Below are 15,356 nucleotides of genomic sequence, written 5' to 3'. Positions count from 1 at the left end.
TGCCCGGAAGGCATGAATGGTGTTGGTGTCCTGTTTTCTGAGGAGTTTGTAGACAGTGTGGTGAGTGTGACGAGAGTTAGTGATAGGTTGATGATGTTGAAAATGATGATTGGAAAGCTCTTGGTGAACGTCATCTCGGGATATATTCCGCAGGTTGGTTGGAGCGATGAAGAGAAGGACAAGTTCTGGTGTGCGATAGAGAAGCTGATGGAAAACGTGAAAGATGAGGAAGTTGTTGTGGTAGGAGGAAACCAAAATGGACATGTGGGAAGGAGTATGGATGGTTTTGAGGGAGTTCATGGGGGTGACAGATATGGTGTGAGAAGTGGAGAAGGTGAAAGGATTTTGGAGTTTGCTGATGGAGCTGATTTGTTGATTTGTAACACTCAGTTCCAGAAAGGGGATAATAAGCTTGTTCCATACACGTCAGGTGGGTCGACGACAACCGTTGACTACCTGATGGTGCGTAGGCGAGATAGGGGGCACCTCCGGGACACAAAGGTGATCCCGGGGGAGGAGGCTGCTTCACAGCACCACTTGGTTGTCTGCGACATAAGGGTGAAAGGTGCGAGGAGAGCTCGGCGGGTTAAGTACCAACCGAGTATGAAGGTGTGGAGGTCGAAAGAGGTGACAGTAAGGGAGGCATTAAAAGAGAGGCTGAGTAGGGTAGAGGATGATGTGGTTGAGCTTGAACGTGGTTGGATGTCATAGTCTGTTGGGAGCCGTTGGTGAGGTATGTGGATGGACAAAAGGACCACCGAGGCACTTGGAAACATGGTGGTGGGATGATGAAGTTGGAAAGAGGATTGACGAGAAGAGGAAGAAGTTCAAGAAGTGGCAGAAGGCGAAGGGTACGGGAGCAGAAAAAGCAGAGCATGAAAGTTATAAGGCAGCCAAGAAGGCTGCAAAGAAAGAGGTAGCAAAGGCGCAGGAGGCATGTAGGAAAATGTTCGGAGAACGCTTGGATTCGGAAGAGGGTCAGAGAGCGGTATTCAGGATTGCAAAGCAGATAGCGAAAGAGAGGTGTGATGTGATGGGGGTGAGTTGCTTGAAGGACGAAGTGAGACAAATCGTTGTGGACCCAGATGGAATTAAAGGAAGATGGAAAAGATATATGGAAATGCTGTTGAATACAGAGAATGAATGGGATGGCAACATAGAGAGTAACCCAGTTTTCGGACCGGCAGAGAAGATAACTGAGGAGGAAGTTGAGGAAGCGATAAAAGCAATGAAGAGTAGAAACGCGGGACGGCCGACGGGAGTTGTGGGAGATATGTTGAAGGCAGCAGGAAGTTGGGGTGTGAAGAGAATGACAGAGCTCTGTAATCTGGTGGTGAAAGAAGGCCGCATTCTGGTGGATTGGGAACTGAGTACCCTCGTCCCTCTATACAAGGGGAAAGGTGACCCTCTGGAGTGTGGCTCGTACCGAGCGATAAAGTTATTGGAGCATGGAATGAAGGTATTGGAAAGGGTGTTGGAGAGGAGGATAAGGAAGAAGGTGAAGATCGACGAAATGCAGTTTGGATTTATGCCAGGAAGAGGCATGACAGACGCGCTTTTTATTGTGAGGCAGTTGCAGGAGAAGTACATGGAGAAGAGGAAGAAGTTGTTTCGTGGGTTTGTTGATCTGGAGAAAGCATTCGATAGGGTTCCACGTGAAGTATTGACATGGGCATTGAGGAAGTTAGAAGTGGAGGAATGGTTGATCAGAGTAGTGATGGCAATGTACAAAAGAGCGCACACAGCTGTAAGGACGAAGGACGGGAACAGCGGTGAGTTTGAGGTGAAGGTGGGAGTGCATCAGGGGTCGGTACTAAGTCCACTACTATTTGTAGCCGTGATGGAGGTGCTGGCTCAGAACGTAAAGGAGGGTTTACCGTGGGAGTTGTTGTATGCAGATGATCTGGTGTTGATTGCGGAAAGTATGGATGGACTGAAGGAAAAGATGAACAAGTGGAAGGAATGTATGGAGACAAAAGGTCTGAAGGTGAATATCGGAAAGATGAAGGTGATGGCAAGTGGTAAAGCATGTGGTGAGGTGGAAAGAACTGGGAAGTGGCCATGTGCTGTGTGCAGGAAGGGTGTCGGAGTGAACTCCATTCAATGTACAATGTGCGCTGAATGGGTTCATCAAAAATGTAGTGGTCTGAGAGGGTTATTAACCCGTATGGCAGCTACATTCAAATGTAAGGTGTGCACAGAGGGAGCTGCAGATGGAGGAGATAATGAGTTGGATCTTGGAGACGGCGTGAAGCTGGAAGATGTGAAAACATTTTACTACCTCGGAGACATGCTGAATGGAGAAGGTGGATCAGACTCGGCAACGGTTGCTGGAGTGAGATGTGCATGGAAGAAGTTTCGGGAATTGAGTGGCGTGCTGATGAGGAGGGGAGTGTCGTTGAAGCTGAAGGGAAAGGTGTATGCTGCACGTGTGAGAAATGTTATGATTTATGGGAGCGAGACATGGGTCATGAATGTAGAGCAGCAACGAAGGTTGGAAAGGGTGGAAATGCGAATGGGTCGATGGTTGTGCGGAGTATCGTTGAGAGACAGGAAGACAAATGATGAATTGCGAAAGATGATGGGAATAGAGCCTGTGTTGGATGCTGTGAAGAGAAACAGGTTGAGATGGTTTGGTCATGTGTTGAGGAAGGATGAAAGTGACTGGTTGAGAAGAGTGATGGAAATGAATGTAGAAGGAAGTAGAGGATGGGGAAGACCGAGAAAGACTTGGATAAAGATGGTGGAAGAAGAAATGCAGGCAAGGGGGTTAACAAGGAGAGATGCCAGAAAATAGGGCAAAATGGAGAGGATTGTCATGGGGACCGAATGGCTAACCCCCGCTCTAGCGGGGAAAATGGCCTTAAAATGCATGTTGTGTTGTTGTATTCTGAAAAAACAGCAATCGTCATATTATCATGTCATTTAACGATTTAAACCATAAAGTGCGTCGGGCCACGATCGTGGCCCTACCAAGTATGGTCATAATATGCATGTTGTATCCACTATTTGTATGCAAATGAGTTTAAACTGACGTCACTCCGAATAGCGAATCATAACATTTATAGGTGAGGGCGAGACTACCGGAAGTAAGCTGTAACACGTGCCCTTTTGTGGTTTGTTTTCAACGTATCCAATCACGTGACTGTTGTCGCGAAGGGTGCACTAACCGGAAGTTACATAGTTCCGCGGGCGCCTATTAGTATTACAATGTATCATTCCCGGGGTAACTTCTGAAATCTTGCTTCTAATTGGTGAAGAAATTCCGATGACAAAAAAGCATTTCTTTGCTACGAACCAGTAAATCCAGCACTTTATGGGTTAATCCGGCGCTGTATATCTGATAATAATTAATTGAATTACGTCTGAGGATCACGGGTAATTTAGTTATCGCATTGATTCGAATCATATGAAGGCCTACTAGGATTATAATCATCATCGGAGCACGTACGACATATCAATACAATATAGACACAGACACACTGAAGCGACATTTAGTATTTACATTTACAATTTTCATTATACCCTATGTACCTCGAAGGTTCGGTAAAGCGAAAAGGCGGCAAGTATTCTCCTCACAAAATCCTCTCACAATATCGAAGGCGAAAGATGCGTCGCCATGGCAGCAACTTGCAATAATTTAGGCGAGTGATTGGCTGAGACTGGGGCTAACGAGATAATGGGAGCCAATCGCGCGATGGGCCTTTCGCCAGGACCGCCCACGGAGGTATATAATATGGAGAGCCAATTGGCCACCTCGCAGCATTAGCCGCCGTGAAGCCACCGGAAATAGTCTGGCGGCCATATTGGGAAGCCGATCGTAAGCCTGTCAAAGCAAAGGCGTGGCGCACTGATGATGCAGCTGGAGCGAATTTTAGGACCGCCGACTATTTAATTAATATAGAATACTAATATTTGAACTGATATTCGGGCTCAGAATCCCGTTCTTTAAGGAAATGGTGTTCATTAAGTTTGAAGTTGGTTCTAGACGCATTTTTCCTGGGGAATCCAATGGTTTAGAGCTTGTTTGAAAAAAAAGTGCCCAAAATTACCGCTCGGTGTTCTTTATCGTTCTTCTCATGACCCAATCACCCACTAGTAGGAATAAGAATCCTGACATGTTACACCCCTGTTTAACTCCTGTCTTCACCTTGAACCATTCTGTTGTTTCACCTTGGTCGACGACCGCACATTGAAAGTCTTGGTAAAGGGCTTTTACAAGGTTCACTAATTTTCCAGGTATGCTGTATTTCTTCATTATGACCCAGACTTTCTCTGGGCAAGGAATCGAAAGCTTTCTAGAAATCTATAAAATTGAGGTACATCGTCGTTTGCCATTCTTTGGCTTGTTCTATAATATTCCTCAATATAAAGATCTGATTTGTTGTCATGTTATATGATGTTACTTAATTCAGTCATTATATTGTAACTAAGATGTGTATGTTTCTATTACCGAGATGTTAGAAACCACGCAGATATAATGATAACCAGAGTTTATTCTACACTGACATGGGTCAGCAACACATCAACAGTGAGTCAGTCACATAAATGACATGAAACGCTGTCATGTAGTTAACCCACACAATTCACAGTTAACCCACAAAACACACCCACACCATGTAGAGATGAGGTCGCTCTTATATTTCAGCTTGCTCTGGTGTTGCCTCACTGGTGAGCAAACAGGACCAGTTTGCAATATTTTTTCCTGATGCGCTCTTCCTTCATGTCATCATCGAGTGTTCTCACAACATGATGGAAACGTATCTTGCTGTATGATTGTGATACAGAATGTATTAAAGCAAACACATGGTTGCTGTCTGCCTCACAGTCAAACATGTGCCGATCCAAGGAAGCAAATGTAGACCGACCGACCTCAGAAAGGACAGAAGTGGAAATTGCCACTCTTATCCCACTTTCACGAGGCATTTTGCCATTGCTTACAGCCAGGAGCCTCTTGACACAGCGTTCAGTCGCCTCACAGACACGAACAACACTGTGCGAGGGAACTATGAGGCCACCCCTGTTCTTGGTAACAATCAGGCTGTACATTGGTGTGGTTTGCCATTCTTCGTTGTTACTGGTCAATGCAGAAAGACATTGGCTACACTTCAGAGTCTTCCTCACCATCCTCACCACATAGCCGGCAATATAGCCAACACATGACTCTGTAAAGATGGAAAGTTGCTCAAAATTTGGAATATCCGCATAGTCGTGGTCCTCTTTTGCCGGCGATCTCAACTCCAGGTCGTATCGTCTGGCCACCAACATGTCGTGACTCTCGTCAGGCACAGCCTGCTTTGCAACGCACTTGAAGGAAGCCGCATTCAGGATTCTGGTTGAGTCCTGTGCAGAACAGTTCCCACTTGCAGACTTGATGTCATGTCGCATCAAGAGGCGCTTATATGCGGCAACAAACTGCCGGGCCGTTGGGTTATTCCCACTTCCACATGCAATGCGGACCGCTCCAAAGAAAAGTTCAATGTGGTCTTGGCTCATTTTGTACGTGAGCAGGTATCGCAGGGGAGATGAGGCAGGTTTGACATATGTGAAATACAAAATTTTGACACTCTCTATGCAGATCATGAAACCAATGAAGGGGGTTTTCAAACGCGTATTGGTCATAACTTGACCATTCATGTTTTTGATGTTGGACAAGTAACTGTAGGCAGTATCCAGGAATGGCAGGAAAAGTCCTTCTCGTGATGTCATGAGTGGTGCCTTGTAGTTTCGTGCCAATGGATTGCGAGAATTTAGAATGTCAAACAGTTTGTCCAATGTTTCAATGTATTGGCAGGTAGCCTCACTGCCCTGAAATTCTGATAGTTGCAAAGTGTCCCTGCAAAACCGAATTGCATCTGCCACACTAGTGCTCAATGTCTGAGCGGCTGTGTCCACCTTCATGACATTGCTCTTCCACTCGATGTGTTTCCGGGAGAGCTTATTTCCCAGACGCAAGCCTTCCCTCTTCTGCAGATCAAAGAGTGCCTGGATGTATTTCCACGCGATGACTTTTTTGTTGCCATCCTCCATCATTTTCATGGATCCAAGACAGTTTCTTGCAAGTTTAAGCATGTGACATGCATCGAGTACAACACAAATTTTCTTTTCGGGATTTGCTGGGTGGGGAAATGTTGGTTTCACATTCTGCGGCGTGATGTCGGCACCTAGCTCACGTAACATTGTCAAATGAGCGGACGGTCCATCGCAAGTTAAGGAAACCACCTCTGCACCGATATCATGCAATTTTAGTAGACATTGTGTCACCAAATTCGCCTGTTCCTTCCCCGACAATCCATTTATCATAAAGTATGCTACAGGCACTTTCCAACTGTCATTCAGTGCAACCAGCATGAAAACCAGTGCGTTGCTGGCCTGGGGAGCACTGTCATCTTGGACTCCGTTTCCGATGTCGACGTACCCCAATACCTTGTCCCCTAAAAAGTCAATTGCCTTCATGATGGCCATCTCGTCTAACATCAGGCTACACAGTGTTCTCTTGCCAGTCTCCTTCTCTGCTTTAAACCGGCTCTCTAGTGCTTGGAATACAACTGCACTAAAACCAGGTGAACCATCAATTGCGCTGTACCATTTCCGGATTGTGGATGGACTTGGCAGTGCCAAGTCGAATGTCTCTCGAACATAGTCGTATCCTTTAGCAGAATAAAATTGAAGAGTGAGTGCGAAAGCTTTGATGACTGGATCGTATTCATCTCTCGAGCGTTTGCCGCTGCCTTTGTTCTTCAGCATTCTGCTCACAATAGCTTTTGACACACCAGAGAATGTTGTGTTGAGCATTTCAATACAATTGTCGGTGACCATCCCATTCTCCCTCAGGTCTTCCACGATGGTATTCAGGGACTCCACTTTTCTGGCTAACCTTCTGTTGTGTTGCTGACTCACTTTTAATTTTTTTCGAAAGTTGTCCAGCTTGTGGACTGCTTCATCGAGCTTGTGCTTCAATACCAGTGGACTTGTGACGGAGTAGGAGTGATCTGTGGTCTGAAATGAGGGTCCCACCTCAGGTTCAGGATCTTGAGTAGTGGCTTGAGGTTCTGGTGTATCTTCTTGGATGACAGACCTGGCCACTGGCGCTTTCCTCAAAGCTGTAACCTATTTGGAAAGAAAAGAAAAGGTGAACCATTAATACTCATTAAGTTGTTTTTAGGGCTGAGCCGAATGCTTAGAAGCTTCGTTCATTAGATTGGGGTTCTAATTAGAAATAGATGTGACTGCGTTGGACGTATTGTAACATTGTTTCAAAGACTAAACATTTTGTTAAATATTATTACAACAAAGCTTCGGGGGGGAAATGCCAAGAAAGTGTACAAAATGGGATTCGGCTCAGCTCTAAATCTTTTAAAAAGCAACTGAGTTGTTCTCCATAAAACTCAAACGATCGTGAGATCAAACACGGACGCAGACACAATCGGCTTCCCAATATGGCCGCCAAGCAACTTCCGCTAGCTTCAGCCGACAGCCGTCATTGGCTCTCCAGTTTATTATATACCTCTGTGCACAACAGTCCCATGCGTTTCCTTGTGTTAGAGTGTACACTTCGCATTTAAGCAAGCTGCGCTGTTGTCTCTCCCACTTGCTCTTATCCAATTGTGATACAGATTAAGCTGTATTGTTTTTAAGTCGAATCATCGACACACATCAGCAAATTGCAAAACAAACGGTAATTAAAAAAATGATAGAGAGAGGGTCGCAGAAGAGGAAGAAGATGTGAAAGGCAGGAAGAGGAAGAGGCGGCTTCCCGGCTATTTGGCGCGTCATGGATTTAGTCAAATTAAGGCGCCTCGTGTTGGATTACATTGATAAGGTATTTGTAGAACGTTTGTACATAAAGTTGAAAGCAGGTCATTCTGAATTTAATAAATAGCGTTGCTTTTATATGTATTTTTACACGATGGGATATATTATGGCAGTTTCCATTGATCCACACAGTGCCAGGCGTACAGATTGGCGAACATTCGCTAATTCCTCTCACGGTTTCGGTTTGGGGTTTTGTGAAATATTTTGTGCTTTTCAGCATATTTATTATTTACTGACAAACTCCTCGTGTTCCTTTGAGCGTCGAGCCACCATCGTCCCGAACGGTGGGCGTCATGACGTCAACTTGCTATGACGTCATGACGATGGCACAACTTGCTTATTGTATTATACTTTTAGCATTTTATACATTTTATTTATACATTTATATATATTATATTTATATTTATATATTATATTATATTATATTATATTTATATATATTTATATATATATTATATACATTATATTTATACATTATATTTATATTATATTTATATACATACATTATATTTATTCATTATATTATATACATTATATTTATATTTATATATATATATATATATATATTATTTATACATATTACATATATAAAATACATTTTATTGTATTATACTTTTAGCCGTCCTTGTGCTTCAAGCATTCCTGCACAGACACACTGTGTAGGTGTGAAGGAAGAGCGATGGTGGATGTGCTGCTTTGTGCCTTACTCGTCCCCAGCTCTTACGATATGAAATATGATGATGACGACGTTTTATCTATCTATAATTCCAGTAATCTCTGTCTGTCTGTACGTTTGTTTGTCTGTGACCGCTGTTTCTCGACAACCACGGGTCCGATATACTTTTAACTTGCCAGGTATATTGCTGGGGACCCGAGGATGTGCCTTTTCAAGGTTTCATATTAATCGGACAATTACTTACCGAGCTATGTCCAAAAAACGATTCAACCAATCAGAGAGCAGCGAACGATCGCGTGTGCCGAACGTGGCGGGCACACTCTGCCTCGGATGGCACATTTGAGAGCGTATTCATTTATTTCACGTTTGCAAACTATGTTGGCGTTAAACTATGTTTTACAACTAATAAAAACGAATTTGCGATTCATTCGCTTTCCTGCGCGTTTGTGCACGCGATGGCGATTTCTTTACCAAACTCCGGAAGCCGTTCGCTTTGGACCAAACCATTGCATGTAAATAGAGGGGGGGGATATAATTTTAGATATAGATATAGTACGGGCATGCCCTAGTATTATCAATACGAGCAACAGTACCCGCCCTACGGGCTTCAATTGGGAGGCCCAAATGAAAAGGCAAAATATCAGAAATTGAAGGCTTTTTTTTATTATCTTGAACGATTTACATAAACATCCGTTAAATCATATCACACGCAAATCATCAAAATCTAAACAGTATTTGTAGAATTTAAATAAAAGCCACATCACTGTTCATATCGGTAAATATTATTCCATCGTGTTTGGGAAAATTGGAAAAATTGGGGGAAAAAAATTGAGAAAACAATATAGCCTATTTTACTCCAGGGGGTCCCCTGAGGATTACCCACCCAAAATTTCGTTGCGATTGGTTCAGCCGTTTTTGCGGTACCTGGGAACAGACGGACAGACAGACAGACAGACATTTGGTGAATTATCGAGAAACAGCGGTCACAGACAAACAAACGTACAGACAGACAGAGATTACTGGAATTATAGATAGATGCTGCATGTGTCTGCTGTTGGAAACAACATCATTAGGGTATACAGTATATGAATGAAAAATTGCTGCAAAAGATCAAATGAAAGCAGGTGGATAAGGTTTTGAAGGTGATGTAAGTATCGGGTGCAAATATTGTCCTGACTCTTCTTCCTCTTTCTACGCTTTCAGCATCAGTACCAAAGTGCTCTCTTCTGGGCAGATAAAGTTGCCTGCCTGTCACAAGGTAAATGTCGTTGTTGATGGAATGTTATAAACCTCTCGCTCACTGACACGTGATGCACGCCACTGGAACAATCACTTTCCGTGTTCCTTTGGGGGAAACAAAACAAACGACCTCAGTAGTGTAGTGGGTTGAGCGTCTGCTCTGAGGTCTTCCTTGCTTGACACAGCATTTATAAAGGGATAGAGCATGGACAAACAACCATAGGTTGGTAATAAGAGCACAGGCTTTGAATGGTCGAATCTAATGGCCTGCATTGAAGTTCCTTGTAAGGTACTGGTATTATTAACTTGAAAGGTAATAAAGTCCCACATGGCCACATCCCTATCCATACATCATGAAAAATGCATCGGTAGTGGTTCGTGCATGGTAGAAGTTAACCTTTCTAATCACCATTATTAATTATTTTTATGTGAAATAGTAAATGGATCAACATTATTGATTAATAGGAAACTAAATAGATGTTGAGTTCAAAGGTGATCCCTCTCAAGCGAGCAAACGAGCTTGATAGTCCCTCTAATATGACAAAATATCCTCCCACACACTGCCAACTCTTTTCGTATCATCTTTCTAAACAGAGGATGTGAAGGACGTGTACCGGCTTGCGCAGTGCCACTTCCTCACGGAACAGTATCACCGTGCAGCGCACCTCCTGCGCAGCCGCAACCTCGATAAGGTGAACCACCCTCGCACCCATTTCCGTCCGTTTTGCTTTTGCATTTATATTTGAGAGTTTGTGATGAGCAGAGTAAGCCAAGAGTGACTGTAGTTTTGCCATTAATAGTGAACGCTACTTTTGCAGGTATACCACATTTGTCGCTACTTGGCTGCCAAATGCCATGTGAGTACAGCATAAGATGGCCTGTTTCAGTGTTTGTTTGTTTTTTGTTTGTTTTTTGTATACAGAATCGAGGCTCGTGAAAGCTAACATTTATTTCACAAACAAATCGAACACAAACAAAATATATAAAAAGAGGGAACGGAAGACAAGATGGGGAGAGAAGGGGAAGCACACAAACACAACATATGAGAGCAGGGAGATGTGTGGGAGGGAGAGGGCTTGGGGGGAGGAGGCGTGGGAAGGGGTTGGGGGGGTGGGAGAAGTATAAAACACAAGGACACCAAGGACTTCCAGGACAGAAGTTGGGATTTCAAAAAAGTGGAATTGGGGTGAAATTAGCGGGGGTAGAAAAGATCAAGGTTTTGGATGGGGGAAGATAAGAGATGGTGGTGAACAGCTGTTTTAAAGACCTGGAGGGTGGAGTGGGATTGAAGAGAGTGAGGGAGTTTGTTCCAGAGTTGGGAGAAAAGAGGAATGAAGGAGTGAAGGTGAGCAGAGAGTCTTGATTTTGGCAGTTTAACCAGAAGAGGGTTGCAGGCAGATCTTGTGCGACCTGTAGGAATATTTGGGGGACAGAGCCCAGAGAGAGCTGGGGGGGGGCAAGGCCAGAGAGGAGTTGGTAGAAGACGGAAAGACCACCAACCTGCCTGCAGTGAGTGAGTGAAAGGCCCTTGGAGTTAGCTTCATCGCGGGAGATTCCAATGATTCTGAACGCTTTGGTTTCAACAACGTGAAGACGAGCTAGGTGTGAGGCAGGAGCACCAGCCCAGAGAGGAGAGCAGTATTCCATTGAGCTGCGGATGAAAGCCTTGTATGTGGTGAGGAGCTCAGGTGTGCCAAGGAAGGACTTCGCACGACGGAGGATGCCCAGTCGGCGACTGGCTGTGGAGGCCAGATTTGAAATGTGGTTTTCCCAGGAAAGATCATGGCAGATAGTGAGACCCAAAAGCTTGAGTGACAGAACTTCTTGGAGAGGATTAATCAGAAAGTGGATGGGAGGGTTGTGCAATCGGTCTTTTCGGAGAGACATCGTAAGAGTGTGAGATTTGTCAGGATTGAAAGACATGTTCCACTTGTTTGCTCAGTCTGTGATTTTGTCCAGGTCTGCAGAGAGTGAGGAGGCTGCAGACTGCCGATCGGAGGGATGAGGAATGGAGAGACAGAGAGTAGAGTCATCAGCAAAGAGATAGAGAGGATTTTCAAGAGAGTCAGAGAGATCATTGATGAAGACCAGAAAAAGCACAGGGCCCAGAACACTGCCTTGGGGAACTCCAGCCTGAACAGGAAGAGGAGATGAGAGAAACCCGTTCAGGGCCACACGTTGACTACGACTAGAGAGGAAATCCGCCAGCCATGCGTGGAGATTTCCATGGATACCAAAGGAGGAGAGTTTGGTGAGCAGAGCGGGGTGCCAGACCGTATCGAAGGCACGTGATATGTCAAGGGAGACGGCTCTAATTTCCTGTTTGGCATTGAGGACCTCCATCCATTGTTGAGAAAGCAGAAGCAGCATGTCCAGAGTAGAGTGACCAGGTCTGAAACCAAATTGATGATCAGAGATCAAGCCATTGTAGAAGAGGAAAGATTTCATATCCGAAGCAATGATGGATTCCATGACTTTGCTGATAATTGGGAGAAGGCTGATTGGTCTGTAGTTGCTAGGATCTGTTTTTGCACCTTTTTTGTGCAAAGCGGTGATGTTGGCTGATTTCCAAGCAGATGGCAGATGACCTTGAGCAAAAGAGAGGGTGAAGAGAACAGAGAGAGGGAGTGAAACGGTGGAAGAACAGAATTTTAGGACCCGTGGGCTGATGCCGTCAGGTCCAGTTGCAGAATCAGAGTCGAGGGTTGACAGAAACTTTTCCACCTTGTCAGGAGGAAAGGACACAGAGTCCAGGAGCAGCTGGGTACGACTGGGTACGGTGGGTACAGAGAGGGATGGGTTTGGGACACAAGATTTAGAGGCAAACACAGAGTTGAGGCATTCAGCTTTTTCACGTGCGGAGTCAGCCGTGTAGCCGTTTGAGGTGAGGGAGGGGATGGAGGGGGAACAAACACCAGAAACAGATTTGACCAGACGCCACCAGGATTTGGAAGAGGGAGACAGATAAGAGAGTTCGGTCTTGAGAACGGAGAGATATTGTTTCCTGGCTCTCCTGAGGGTGGACACACACTTGTTTCGGGCTTTGTGAAAGGAAATGAGATTTCCTTCCGTTGGATTTGCTTTCCAGGAGACGAAAGCAAGTTGTTTCTGGGCAACAGCCTCACCACAAGATGCCGTGTACCATGGACGGGAGGAAGGGTATGACAACTGAAGACGAGATGGGATAAATCTGTGCATGAGAGAGAGCAAATTACTTTGGAAGTATTCCCAGGATGAGTTGATGTCAGAGGCGGTAGAGATGGGAGACCAGTCCAGATGATTAATGGCTGCTTGAAGACCGTGCCAGTTGGCCTGAGTGAAATGCCAGACTCGTCGACGCTGTGGAGGCTCTCTGAGAATGGTCAGAGAGATGTCCACTTTAACAAGCACATGATCAGATGAGCCGATTGTAGCAGAAGAAGAGCAGCAGACATTTTCAGGGAAGTTAGTCATAACCAAGTCCAGAAGAGAAGATGCTCCGTTGACTGAGATCCGGGTCGGGAAATTGACAGATTGTGTCAGTCCTAGTGAGTCGCAGAAGTCCTTTGCTGAAGAGAAATGGCTGGTGAGAGAGGTACCCACACCCAGCCAACTGGCATGGTGAAATCACCACATATGAGGAAGAGAGAGTTGGGATGGGTCGATAGAAGTTGGTCCATCTTATCAGACAGCGAGATGTATATGGAGTCTTCACTGTTTGGTGGACGGTACAACACACATATGAACAAAAGGTGGGAGCGAAGGGGAAGCCGTAGCCAAAGGTATTCCTGGGGGTGAGGTGGAGAGAGGGCAGTGCAGGGTGAGTGAGGAAGAGAGTTTTTTTATAAAGATAGCAACCCCACCTCCAGGACGAGGCTCAGTTCTATCATACCGGAGGAGGGAGTAACCTGGGAGAGATACCAAGGAATCAGAGACATCATGAAGGAGGAAAGTTTCTGTTTAGCAGATCACGTCTGGTTTGTCAGAAGCAACCTGTATGGAGAGATCAGTCAAGTTTGAGCGAAGGCCCCGGATGTTTGAGGTCCATACCGTTAATGAAGAGGAAGGGGGAGCATCGGATACAGAACAGGGGGAGGGCTGGGTAGGGTAAGATGTGGAAGAGGAGGAAGTGGTAGCGAGAGCTGTTGAAGGTGTGTCAGATTTCAGAATAGCTTGGAGAAAGGGAAGAATGGGGCGGACAAAAGGTTTGATGGTGATTGGGTGAGGTACAGTGAGGTGTTATTTGAGGAGGGGGAAGAGCGAGGCAGAAGGTTGGGGGAGATGAAGGTGGAAGGGGGAAGAAGCAGGGAGGACGCTTTGAGGAGGAGGGGTGAGAGGTGAGTCTAGGAGGGGAGGAGCGAGGGAGAGTCTCGGAGGGGAGGGGTTTGGGGGGAGTTTAGGAGGGAAGGGGCAAGGGGGGAGATTTGAAAGGGATAGGTGATGGGGAAGATTTGGAGGGGAGGGGCAAGAGGGAAGATTTGAAAGAGATGGGTGATGGGGAAGATTTGGAGGGGAGGGGCAAGGGGGTAGATTTGGAGGGGAGGGGTAATGGGGAAGTTTTGGAGGGGAGGGGTGATGGGGAAGTTTTGGAGGGAAGGGGTGATGGGGAAGATTTGGAGGGGAGGGGCAAGTGGGAAGATTTGAAAGGGATGGGTGATGGGGAAGATTTGGAGGGGAGGGGTGATGGGGAAGTTTTGGAGGGGAGGGGTGATGGGGAAGATTTGGAGGGGAGGGGTGAGATTTGATTTTGGAAAGTGTACGATTAATGGGAAACGAACATTTATTGCAAAATGAGTTTCTTGTGACCTTCGAGTCAAAAATATGTTTGAGGACGCTGAAGGAGGGGTGGAGTGCAGGAGAGTTTCGGGAATGTAGAAAAGAGGGACTGTAAGAGATGGATTTTTTTTTTGGAATGAATAGATTTGGTGAGCAAGTCGAAAGCATCCTTTTATAGAAGAAGAAGAAAAAGGTGTTATAATATACGACTGAATACAGTTCTTCAGGGGAAAGGTGAAACATTTTAAAATTGAGCAGTGAAAACTATCTGGGGAAATGGAAAATGGAAATGGGGGTGAAACACGTGATCGAAGAACGAACGAACAAATAAGAACAACGAATAAACGAATAAGAACAGAGAAGGAAATATATATATTTTTTTTTGAGTTGAGATTTTAAACAAGGAAGTATGGGGTGAAAGACTGGGACAAAAACAGAGAACGAAAGTAATTGCAGCGCAATCGTCGGACCGCTGAGGGAAAAACAAAGCCTCAAGGTCGGACACGGTAGCCTACTTGGCCTCAAAATACGCGACACGAATTAACCGACGATTTTGTATACATGTATGAAAAATTAACACCGATAATCTTACTAAAGACACACTATAGGTACACACACCGAAAGATAGATACAGTTTCGACAAAAACACAATTGTGAAAAATTACTTAACTTCGAAAGCGTGAGCGCATGGACAGCTTCGAAAAGACGTGAGCTTTTAGGGCTGTAAACCTTCGAAAAGTGGTTTAAAGCACTCTTGATGGTAATGGTGAATTGATGATGCTGCTGGGCTTTTAATCAAGTGATTATTTGCAATTACGAGATTGCAAGAAACATTGAAATTTCCTGTTTCACCTTTATTGAAACAAGTATA

The 15,356-nt window shown here is 45.0% G+C and overlaps 2 protein-coding genes across 2 annotated transcripts in view; one reads left to right on the top strand and one right to left on the bottom strand.

Annotated features, from left to right (window-relative positions):
* AKAP14 (A-kinase anchoring protein 14) overlaps nucleotides 1-3,624 on the bottom strand; it is a 42,429-nt gene extending 38,805 nt beyond the window's left edge. Inside the window, exon 1 of the mRNA XM_068114043.2 lies at nucleotides 3,535-3,624. The gene's annotated coding sequence lies outside the window, so the exon portion shown is untranslated. The remainder of the gene's footprint in view (nucleotides 1-3,534) is intronic.
* A 4,085-nt stretch (nucleotides 3,625-7,709) lies between these two features.
* The window catches only part of CDC16 (cell division cycle 16), a 61,731-nt gene continuing 54,084 nt past the window's right edge, over nucleotides 7,710-15,356 (top strand). The window contains 4 exon segments of the mRNA XM_068114041.2: nucleotides 7,710-7,822; nucleotides 9,695-9,749; nucleotides 10,325-10,422; nucleotides 10,549-10,587. Coding sequence (XP_067970142.2) covers nucleotides 7,775-7,822; nucleotides 9,695-9,749; nucleotides 10,325-10,422; nucleotides 10,549-10,587 — 240 coding nt within the window. The 5' untranslated portion in view covers nucleotides 7,710-7,774.

The sequence above is a fragment of the Myxine glutinosa genome, chromosome 4 (assembly GCF_964187855.1).
Source record: "Myxine glutinosa chromosome 4, kmMyxGlut1.1, whole genome shotgun sequence".
Lineage (NCBI taxonomy): Eukaryota > Metazoa > Chordata > Myxini > Myxiniformes > Myxinidae > Myxine > Myxine glutinosa.
This window is presented reverse-complemented; position numbering and strand designations above follow the sequence as displayed.